We start from the raw sequence: 11,416 nt of genomic DNA on the forward strand, positions 1-11,416 counted from the left end.
TACACTGAATATTTCTTGACTTGTCTGTGGTTGCTAAAGATTAACAACAAAATATATTGTCTTTTCAAATCTTTATTCAAAAGCAAACTTGTTCTATGGAAGAGCTTGAAACAAATTTAAACTAGTTTAGTTGTACAATTTTGTATTTTAAATAACTTCTGTTTTGAGCATCATTTCTGTATCAAGCTTTGTTCCTGGCTTGCTGCCTTGTAGTAGTGCCTAGGTGTTAGGCTCATTTCTTATTGACTCGCAAAATTTCATTCTTGAACTTGCCTCAACAATGAAACATAACATTCCACATATTCTTACTGTAGTTATAATGGATTACCTGTGTTTGTCTTAATAATTTATGTAGATCTTTGTGTGCCCCTGCACACATGCATAGTAATAGTAATTGCAATTGACAGTATCTCAATCTTCTCTGTCAATTCTCATCAATTTGAGATAGTACTCTATGTTCGTTTCTCCCAAGTTTTTTAATTTGAATGTGCTCTTAATATTTCAGGATGAAGCCGGAGATGAGATCAAGGAAACATCTAAGCAACAACCAGGCGAGGGGCAGCAGTAGCATGGTATTTCATGGGATACGCAATTCTGTACTTCACTGGTTAATATAGATTCCATCTGGGTTGCAATAGTAGGATTGTATTTACAGATTTCTATCACTTCAAGTACGGGTTGTGCTTGTGGTTTCCAATGTTTCAATGAATTCATGTATGTGTTTTTTATTGATCAGAATATGTGTCTTGGTTGTTTAGTAATTTACTCATTTTCGATGTTTTTAAATAGAATGTTTGGCGTTCTTTTGATATCATCGTTCACCTATATTGCTGCATGTTCTGGTTGCTAGATCACTTATCGGGTGCTTCTGTTGTATCAGGGTAATATTGTTTTACCAATTCAGATTCTGAATCCACTTTATGGTTAATGTTATAAACACAGATAAATCTGTGCATGTCATGCGCCGAGTGATTTCAACTTTGCGGTGACTCGAGAAAATGTCAAATGTTTGGAAGTAGTTAATCAGATTTTTATTTGGAGGATCAAATCGCTTACATGTAATTTTAGGGATCAGATATATTTTGGGTCAACAAGGTGCATACTCTTTAAGAGGGTTAAACGTCTCATGTATAAATGGTTTGTAAAATGGATCTTCCGCGATAAGATATTTGATGAGTGATGAGTGATGATTATAAACAAACAATTGCTGTCATAATTAGTGTGGGCGCCTGTAATGTTAGTATGGTGGTAAACTCGGTCTACATTAAGAATGTAGAAAATCATCGCATCAAAATATGAAATCTACACCGGAAAAAAAAATGAAATGGTTTCTTTAATCTTTACTACATTTGTCCGCTACGTTAGATAGATATTGCAAACGGTGGATGGCTTTCTACATTTTGTACTGAAATGGTTATATGAAGATGAAGATTAGACTATGATGATATTATCTTGTTATGTGGACTAGGGTTGGGAAAGAGGGTGGCTTGGATTTGGTGATAAGGCGGCAAAGACAGTGAAATGGTACATTCAACTGTTTCTAAATAGGATTAGGCAAAGTATGGAGCATCTGTATTAATTAAGGTTGCAATCACTAAAGTACTAAAAGTCTAAAACCCTATTGTGTCATTCTCTTTTTTATTTGGGGTTAAGACCCGGGCCAATACCTTGGCCCGGATTCAATAACAGAAGCTCAATATCCAACCCGGCCCGGTTTCAACCTGCTTTCCCTCTCCTAATACGCCTGAGACCTGTATCCATATCCTCCATTGATGGTGCTCTGATTAATCAGAATCGTCCCGGTAAGGGTATGCTCTGAACGATGGCCTCCGAATGGATGCTCCCAACCCCTTCCATCTCATCAGTTTATGTTCCCTGTGACTACATTACATCTCTGCATTTATCTAACTCATCATTACGAATAATTGGCATAATTTCTAATGGGGGTTGCATGCTCCAGTTTGACTTGGAAGATATTTTGGTAGATATTTTATTGGGTAAAACCAAAGTGGGCAACTGCCAACTACTAATACCTAGCCCATATTAATACGCGTCAAACCCAAAAGGGGCATAATCGTCAATACACACAGAAAATGGCAATACTCTAGTGAACTGAACAGTAGCTATTAGTGCTTCTTATTCTTGGCTAATGCTTCAGCGTTTGTGTGTGCTGCGAGTAAGTGGTTCAATCTCCTCAGCTGCTGCTTCATTCCATCGCACACAACACTCACTCTTTTCTTCAGCTTCTTCTGCAATGGCCGCCACCGAAGAATCGCTCCGCAAGGCCCTCGCCGAAAAGCAATCTGCCGTCGAGGCTCAGGGAAATGCTGTCCGTGCACTCAAGGCCGCCGCAGCACCCAAGTCTGACATCGACGCCGCCCTCCAGTCACTCAACGCACTCAAGCTCGAGAAGACCGACGTCGAGCGCCACCTCCAGTCAATCCTCTCCGCCGACGGTGGACTAAGCAGGGAGGCGTTCCGTCAGGCCGCTGTCAACACGCTCGAGCGCCGCCTTTTCTACATCCCGTCGTTCAAGATCTACCGCGGTGTCGCCGGCCTCTTTGACTACGGCCCTCCCGGATGCGCTATCAAGTCCAATGTTCTCGCCTTCTGGCGCCAGGTATCCACAATTTCTTCAATAACTGATTTGTTTTAATCGATAACTTAGGGCTTTCGAATTTTGGAATTTGCATCTTGTGTATTGTAGGAGGAATTGAGTGAAACTTGAGTTATTTCACTTATTTGAGGTTGATGATTGGCGCATGCATGTGGTTACAAAGTTAATCATTATGGTTACGATATTATTAGCTTAGTTAGTTGAGCTTTCGGATGATTAAGTTTTCGCACGCTTAAAATAGAAATAGAAATAGAAATGGATGTGTTTATGGTTTCTTTGTTAAGCTGAGAGGTTTATGTTTTGAGTTGTGTCTTTTCACTTTGTATTTGGCAGCATTTTGTTCTTGAGGAGAACATGTTAGAAGTTGACTGCCCCAGCGTGACACCCGAGGTTGTCCTCAAGGCTTCAGGTCATGTGGATAAGTTTACTGACCTCATGGTTAAGGATGAGAAGACCGGGACATGTTACCGTGCCGATCACTTGCTCAAGGACTTTTGCAATGACAAGCTGCAGAAGGACCTCACGATGTCATCCGAGAAGGCTGCGGAGCTTAAACATGTCTTGGCAACCTTGGATGATCTCTCTGCTGAAGCGCTTGGTGCCAAGATTAAGGAGTATGGAATTACAGCTCCTGAAACCAAGAATCCACTATCTGACCCTTATCCGTTCAATTTGATGTTCCAGACATCTATTGGTCCATCTGGCTTGATCCCTGGGTAAGTAACTTTCCGGTCAAAGCATGTGCTATTTTCTACAAATTTACTGCGGTGAAGACATTTATCTCTTGTTCAAATGTGGCAGCTATATGCGTCCTGAAACTGCACAGGGCATATTTGTGAATTTCAAAGACTTGTACTATTACAATGGAAACAAACTCCCATTTGCTGCAGCCCAAATTGGGCAGGCATTCAGAAATGAGGTTGGTAATTGTTGCCTTGTTTTTGCTCTACAAACACCTAGATGTCTCTCTTTGAACTTGTTACACTATTCTTTACTGTGGTGACAGGTTTAGATCCTTTTCTTAATTCGATTTGTTGTTTATGTGTAGATATCTCCCCGACAAGGCCTTCTTAGAGTCCGTGAATTTACATTGGCAGAAATTGAGCACTTTGTTGATCCAGAAGATAAATCTCATCCAAAGTACAAAGAGGTTGCTGAATTGGAATTTTTAATGTTCCCAAGGGAAGAACAAATGTCTGGGCAATCCGCCAAGAGAATTCGCCTCGGTGAAGCTGTGTCAAAGGTCAGTTTGAGCTATGCTGAGTTCAAGCTTTCTTGTTTTCTTCTACCCTGATTTTTAGTCATCTTCTGTGGTGTGTTATGATTCTTTTTTCCAATTCTTTTTCTTTTATTATTATTTTGTTATCAGGGAATTGTCAACAATGAGACTCTTGGTTATTTCATCGGTAGAGTATATCTTTTCTTGACACGTCTTGGTATAGACAAAGACCGGTTACGATTTAGGCAACACCTTGCTAATGAGATGGCCCATTATGCTGCTGACTGCTGGGATGCTGAGATTGAGTGTTCCTACGGTTGGATTGAGTGTGTTGGCATTGCAGATAGGTCTGCATATGATTTGCGTGCTCACTCGGTAATGACCATTAATTAACATACTCTGAGTGATATCTTTATTAAACCAAGATACAGTTCTAATAGATGAATAGTATGGTAACTTTGGTGGTTGGTATAATTCAAATTGTGTATGTTAACTACAAGATTAAGGAAATTTGATGTGTATACTATAAATATAATTCATGTGCTTTGTTGACGTTGGCATATTGTTGAGTAAAATGCATTTTTGTCATTGAAAAAGTTATTTTCCCCCTTCATCTTACCATTACATGATAAATCGTTTGATCTATCACTTGTTCTACTCTTGAAGTTTTGTTTTTGACCGTATAGTGCTTACTGTGCATTTGATTAATAAAGCAGAACTTTCAACTTTGAAACAACTTACATGGGGATTTAATGATCGCAAAAAACTTGAAGGGCAGTAAGTTTACAAATAGCTATACTTAATGGGTCATACTGTATAATGTATTTTACCCTCGTTGTAATATCATGATCACTAAATAAATCTTTTGGCATATTATTATACGCCTGTGGTTTGTTTCATTCTAATTGCAATTTTTGTATTTAATATTCAGGATAAAAGTGGGGTTCCATTGGTGGCTCAAGAAAAATTTTCAGAGCCTAAGGAAGTGGAGGTACGTTTTAACATTAATAGTGTTTATATATATATACTGGTCCCTGAAACTTGATATGCAACACTAAAAAATCTGCGTTAGTTGACATGGTTTGTGTATGATGCCAGAAATTGGTTATAACTCCCGTCAAGAAAGAGTTGGGTCTGGCATTCAAGGGGAGTCAAAAGAATGTGGTTGAAGCACTTGAGGTAATGGATTAATTCCTTTAATATGATGACACTTCGTAACAGCTACTGGGATTACTTTTGACACATCAAATTCTTCTGCAGGCGATGAAGGAGAAAGAAGCTTTGGATATGAAGGCTGCTCTTGAATCAAAAGGGGAGGTGGAGTTTGAAGTTTGTACACTTGGTAAAACTGTGACTATTACAAACAAAATGGTAACTATTCAGAAGGAGAAAAAGAAGGAGCACCAAAGAGTTTTTACACCATCCGTGATTGAACCATCCTTTGGAATTGGACGGATTATTTATTGTCTCTTTGAGCACTCTTTCTACATGAGGCCAAGTAAAGCTGGGGATGAACAGTTAAATGTATTTCGGTTCCCTGCAGTTGTGGCTCCTATTAAGTGCACAGTTTTCCCTCTGGTTCAGAATAAACAGTACGAAGATGTTGCTAAATACATTTCTAAGTCATTGACTGTTGCGGGTATATCAAATAAGATTGACATTACAGGTTAGTCAATAAATAGAAGTTCTCATTAACACCATTTGTTGAATACAATTTTAGATTATAGAGATTCTCATTGTGAGGAGCACAAATACTAGATACTTGCATGAAGGAAAGTTATATCGTTGTTCACATGCTTTGCATGGTCGATTTAATTTTAGTGATGGATTAATTGGTCTGATCATACCTTAAGACTAATGTCATGCATTTGTTTACCTTTTGAAAAATATTAACAGGTACATCAATAGGAAAACGGTATGCAAGAACAGATGAACTTGGCGTGCCCTTCGCGATCACTGTAGATTCAACATCTTCAGTAACTATTCGGGAGAGGGACAGCAAGGATCAAGTGCGGGTTGATGCCGAAAAGGCTGCATCTGTTGTTCGCGAGGTAACTGAAGGCCACAAGACATGGCAAGATGTGTGGTCAACCTTCCCCCATCACTCCTCTGCTTCCACCGAAGAATGAGTTTCACTCCTTTCACTTTCTGGGTTGACCTCTTAAACTTTTTTGCTGCAGAAGTTTTTGCCATGTTCTTTGTTGGAAACAGTCGAACTACAGGATATTTTTTTACAAACTAAATGTGTCTTCTTTTTATGATTGAGTTCCTGGCTTTCTGCTACATACGGGCTTATTGACTCGCACATTTTGTATCTGTTAAAAGATATAGATATGTTAATTTAACTAGTTTAATTTCAGTTTGCTCATTGCTTCCCGAGGGTTCAAGTCGAGTGAGTGGTCTAGGTCAGATAAGAAAATGATTACATGTTTGTTAAACGTCTGAATTGACAAGGTATAGCACTCAGATAAAGCATAAATGCATAATCCAAAAACAAGATCAAAATTCTCGGGACTGCCTCCCATTAAATTTAGAGGGGTTTGGTTTCAAAAGTTTTATCTTGCAAAAATTATTAAGTTCTTAATTTGTTTGTAGAAAAATCAATTTCATTTTCAACTTGGCGAGTTGCTAGCATAGTGTTTGACTGTTGGGAGACCCGACTCACCCTAGTCCAGCTGGTCAACAAACCTATTTTACCTTTCTCTAGTCCACTGCTGGGGGCAGATGTGATGAGTTTTAATGTGTTCTTTTATGCGCCAAATTTGTTTTTGAAGAGTTTATTACACTTTGAAATTAAGAAACTTCCTCCACGTTGAATCGATAGCCTAGTAGCTTCTACTGCATATTTGCTTGTGCTATTTAAAAGAAAAACATTTTGTTGAATTCTAAGGTGGCCAGGTATGATGTCATTATTGATGCAATTCAGCTACAGGTGCCAAAAACTATTTCTTTCCTATTGCTCCCATTGTGGTCCTATAGCACAATTATATCCTTGCAAAGCATCATTCGTTCAAAAGAAGGTCCTATGACCCATAGTCATATTCCTCCACGAAGAAAGAGTTCAATATGGCATTCATTCAGAGCATGGTTAGTTAAAGACGAATTCCAAAAGAAAGAATAAAGATACTCACAAATAATAAGGCCCATCTCCCTTTTACGATTCTGTTTCATTTCCGTGTTTTTATCGTGTTGCATTGAAAGTTTGAAACTAGTTCAACGTAGCTGTAGTTACTAGTTATTATACCAAATAAGTTCATCAATATAAATAAGACTCCTATTTCACAAATCATCATAATATAATAATAACACTAGATCAATTTTGAAAATTCCCAGACTCCTATCATCTATATTTGTTAAAAGCTTAGTGACAAATATATTATATCAGAACTAGCATTCTAACATGTTTAACAGTATCAGTATAAAACTATAAATTTGTTGACATACAACTAAAACATGCAGAAGAAGTTTCATCAATTCATGCAGTGCAGAGTTATTGGTTAATCAAGAATGCTCTGATATGAGATATCATCTCTTGTGTCCGAGAATGTGAAAGCTGATAGTTATGAAGCACTTGGAATGCATGGCCTACACCTTTGTACATAACTGTTTCAACCCTTTTCCCTGCTCTTGCCAAAGTAGTTGAAAACTCCAAGTTTCTGTCTCTGAGTATATCCAATTCTGAGACACATACCATAATTGAAGGAAGCCTCAGCTCCCTCAATCTGGTTGTGCCATTTGCAAGAGGGTTACAATATGGATGGTCACGGCTGGATCCAAGAGGAAGTGCTAGGCGCCAATAAGTGTCAGAAACCGGCAAAGTTAGCGCCGAATTCGGCGGCTGATGATGAGAATTCTTCTCGGACATTGTTCTTTCCTCTCCTCCAAAGAAAGGTTGGATCAATATGACACCCTTTAGAGACATATTGGTGCTTGATGATCCTATTCTTGTGGCCACATTGAAAGCTATGTTAGCTCCTGCACTATCACCACCTAGGAACATGGAATTTATGTTGCAATGGCTCAGCCACCAATTTTGCACACTAGAGGGATTGAGTGCTTCTCTTTTCACCCAATTGAGAACACTGGTTCCATCATCGTATGCAGCCGGAAGGCGATTCTCCGGTGCCAATTTGTAGTCTATGGACACAATGACACAGTTTGCTTTGGCAGCAAGATTGATCAAGAACTCATGGTAACAAGACCAAGCTGCAGAACCAACACAGAATCCTCCACCATGGAAGTAAACAAGCAAAGGAAGCTTATTGTTGCATTGGTAACTTTGTAAGGGCACGTAAATTCGTGCCCATAAATGGGTCTCTTTGTGGATCATAATGTCTCTAGCAGTGACACCGCGTTCTGATGTCACTGCAGGGGAGACATTAGGCACAATTTGTGGCCTTTCCACTCTCCCATCTCTTCGAACTCTTATGAGTCCTTCGATTTCCTCAGTGATCACATCACGTTGGAGTTGAGCATTGTTGTTCACTTGTGTATTATGCCTAAGAGAAATGGCAGCCATGTTATTATGCTAAATGCTATCTATACAACTCTTAAGACTAATAAGAGAAGCTTCTATTTTGTGATGGCATGCATGGTGTTTGTGGTTTGGTCCCTTATATAGAGAAGAAAATGAAGGTAGAGGAAGCTTCCTTATGCTCTTCCTATATGTCAATATCTTCTTCTGCATGTGCCGCCAAGAAAATTCTTAGTCCTTTTTATGTTTTGACTTTTCCAATTGTACTTATATATATTAAGATTGCCTTTTCTCAAAACCACCGTCTTGTCAAACTCAAATCCATTACTACATGCTCTTAAAGCACACTAGAAATTTTATCATGAAGCTAATAAACGTGGAGAATCTGATTGAATTGAACGAGAGAATGTTCATGTATAGGAGAAGCATTATTCTTATCCGGTAAAGTTCAATGCAGCATTTCACGCCTTACTTTTCTCATAAGCATGGTATACTACCAACTTGCACTGCCATTGTTATTATCAGCTTTAACTTCATTCTGCCACATTTTGTAATATGTGTATACTGTCACTATATATATATCAAGTTAAAAACCATCTTTTTAACATCAAATTCTTATGTAATAAATATATAATATTCATGTCGTCCAACACCGTATTCTCTTACTTTAGAAGTTAAAAAACCTCAAACTATTTGTTTTTTACCCCTAAACATGTTTAGTTTTCAATGTGCAACAAGTATATATTAATATGTCCAAAAAATGTTGGCAAAAGCATGTTGGAATTAGTTGACAAAATAAAATAGTATACTCTACAATTTCTGTTTTCCACAATTTTGACACATTATTCTCTATTATATACTTTAAATTGTGAGACGGTTATATGTATAAAATGCGGCAAATACTTATTTTCAGATTTTGATGCCTAGCTAATCGATGAAATTAACTAGGACACCTGTCATATATAACTGGTTTATACCCTGTATTTTTATCTTCTTTTTTCATTCATTATATTCTACGAACAAGAATATTATTTCTACACTAAAATCAGTTATAAAAATCAGTTACAATGTATTTGTATATAAATACGTATGTAGTTTAATGGGTAAAGTATATTTTTTGTCCTTAAAGTTTGACAAAAGTTTCAAAAATACCCCTAAGTTTTATTTTATTTCAATATTGTCCTAAAAGTTTTCGATTTATATCAAATATACCTTGGACGGCTAATTTTTAAAAAAATTTAAGACCAATTTAACGACAATTTTATAAGAACAACCCTCAACACAAGCAAATCAACCATAGTTTTCATACATTATTATTAGATTGGTCTTAATTTTTTTGAAAATTTAGCCGTTTAAGGGTATATTTGATGCAAATCGAAAACTTTTGAAACAAAATAAAACTTAAGGGTATTTTTGAAATTTTTATCAAACTTTAGGGACAAAAAGTATACTTTACCCTAATTTAATTTATTTTTAATATATATTTATATTCTAACGTATATTTTATACTAATAACTAATTTTAGTAAGTAATTTTAGTGTATAAATAACATAGTCTTTCTACAAAATGTCAAAATCACATAAGGGTGCGAGCGAGTACACCGTATTTGCATGTGTAGTGTAAAGTCCTTTTGTAACATGCGTGAATATTGTGCCATGTTCCTTCCATATTAGGAACCAAAAGTTAGATACTATTTTAGATTTTAGATATGTAAGCATTGGAGTATAGATAATCAGGAATTTCATCAGTCATATATATTTTTCATGAATATGGTAGACAAAGAGTAAGATAAACATAATGATTAATTTGATATTCTTTTTATATATGTGTGTATTCACCACCACCAAGATAATCTAAAATCCTTATCCCTCAATAATACAAGATTTCGTTGTATTTTTGCACAGTAGGCCAATCCAATAGCAATATAAATAAAATTAGTGTCCAATTATTTGTATGTAAGGATAATGTACCACTATCAAATAAAAACTACTGTTTAAGAAATCAATCAAAAGCCTCTTGACCAAGTTGAAATGTGTAAGGTTTAGTCCGCAAAACGACGATAACTTTCTGCTTCCCTTTAATTTTGAGTACGTAGTGCAAATAGAAAGTTAACTTTATTCGATAAATATACCATATCTTTTATAGAAATATGCTTTCCACATAGGTCATGCATGTTATTCTCTTTTTATTTTCTAATTATCAGTTTTAACATTTTCTTCAAAAGTGAAATTATGGGAAATGAAACAATTTGTTTTCTTAAGAAAACAGAAAAAAGATTAAAATAAACTGCTTGAAAGAAGAAAAAAAAAATAATGCTTCCATCCATATATGAGTAACATATATTGAAGTCTTTGAATAAATACTATATGTTTTTTATTATTATTAAAATAAATATATTGTGTATTATGATTAAATTGGCATCATCAAAAAACAATAATATAACTATACGTGAAGATTAATCACAAATCAAATAAAATTAAACATGTGTACATGTGAAGTATAGTGGGCCAGTGGGATTCATTCGCTCTGGTTTTATGAGAATCCCCTAGGGTGGCAACACTACCCGAACTTGCGGGTACCCACTCCGCTCCTACCCGCTCGGGGCGGGTAATTACCCGCCCCGCACCGGAGCAGATTTTCAGCGGAGCGGGTTCTTGAGGGGGGCGAGGCGGGTTTGATGCGGGTTTTCTGTAGGGCGGGGCGGGGTCGGATAGAGCAAAAACCCACCCCGTTGCCACCCCTAGAATCCCCTCCATATTAACACATATAACTATATAACAAGGAATCAAGTTACCTGAAATAATTAATCATGAATATGTAAAATGTTCTTGTTCTCTCCCTCTCAATCTCTCTAATACATTTCTAGATTCTACCGTGAAAATAGCAATATGGTTTTGCTTAGAGTATACTCTTGTTTAATTTGTAATATGGTGGGTGAACACCTTTAATTTTAACCTGTAAAAAACTGAAAATAGAGAGAATCAACTTTTAATTAGTCAACACTAATCAACGTTATTGTTTAAATTTATAATTTAAAATTTAAGATTAAAAATTTACAATTTTAGAATCTAGAATTTTAATTAGATAAATAAAATCATTTTTAAAA

At 36.5% G+C, this 11,416-nt stretch overlaps 3 protein-coding genes across 4 annotated transcripts in view; 2 read left to right on the top strand and 1 right to left on the bottom strand.

Annotated features, from left to right (window-relative positions):
• Positions 1-811, top strand: part of LOC107635748 (14-3-3-like protein A) — a 3,456-nt gene extending 2,645 nt beyond the window's left edge. For both annotated transcript variants that reach the window (XM_016339307.2, XM_016339308.2), the window contains exon 5: positions 502-811. In XM_016339307.2, the coding sequence (XP_016194793.1) occupies positions 502-617 (116 nt within the window). In that variant the 3' untranslated portion in view covers positions 618-811. The remainder of the gene's footprint in view (positions 1-501) is intronic.
• Positions 2,114-6,202, top strand: LOC107635746 (glycine--tRNA ligase, mitochondrial 1). The gene is made up of 9 exons (XM_016339306.2): positions 2,114-2,620; positions 2,951-3,333; positions 3,419-3,536; positions 3,666-3,860; positions 3,987-4,211; positions 4,768-4,827; positions 4,935-5,015; positions 5,097-5,502; positions 5,733-6,202. The coding sequence occupies exons 1-9, from the start codon at positions 2,150-2,152 to the stop codon at positions 5,963-5,965; spliced, it is 2,172 nt and encodes a 723-aa protein (XP_016194792.1). The 5' UTR covers positions 2,114-2,149; the 3' UTR covers positions 5,966-6,202.
• LOC107637481 (probable carboxylesterase 17) lies at positions 6,014-8,899 on the bottom strand. The gene has a single exon (XM_016340893.2). It carries the CDS (start codon positions 8,353-8,355, stop codon positions 7,327-7,329), a length of 1,029 nt encoding a protein of 342 aa, XP_016196379.1. The 5' UTR covers positions 8,356-8,899; the 3' UTR covers positions 6,014-7,326.

Source organism: Arachis ipaensis, chromosome B04 (genome assembly GCF_000816755.2).
Source record: "Arachis ipaensis cultivar K30076 chromosome B04, Araip1.1, whole genome shotgun sequence".
NCBI classification, from domain to species: domain Eukaryota; kingdom Viridiplantae; phylum Streptophyta; class Magnoliopsida; order Fabales; family Fabaceae; genus Arachis; species Arachis ipaensis.

Excerpts from the sequence above, each read along its gene's own strand:
- LOC107635746 (XM_016339306.2), top strand. The coding sequence starts at position 2,150 with ATGCTTCAGCGTTTGTGTGTGCTGCGAGTAAGTGGTTCAATCTCCTCA. Across the intron at positions 3,334-3,418 it reads CCATCTGGCTTGATCCCTGG|CTATATGCGTCCTGAAACTG; the intron begins GTAAGTAACTTT and ends CAAATGTGGCAG. Across the intron at positions 4,828-4,934 it reads CAGAGCCTAAGGAAGTGGAG|AAATTGGTTATAACTCCCGT; the intron begins GTACGTTTTAAC and ends GTATGATGCCAG.
- LOC107637481 (XM_016340893.2), bottom strand. The coding sequence starts at position 8,355 with ATGGCTGCCATTTCTCTTAGGCATAATACACAAGTGAACAACAATGCT.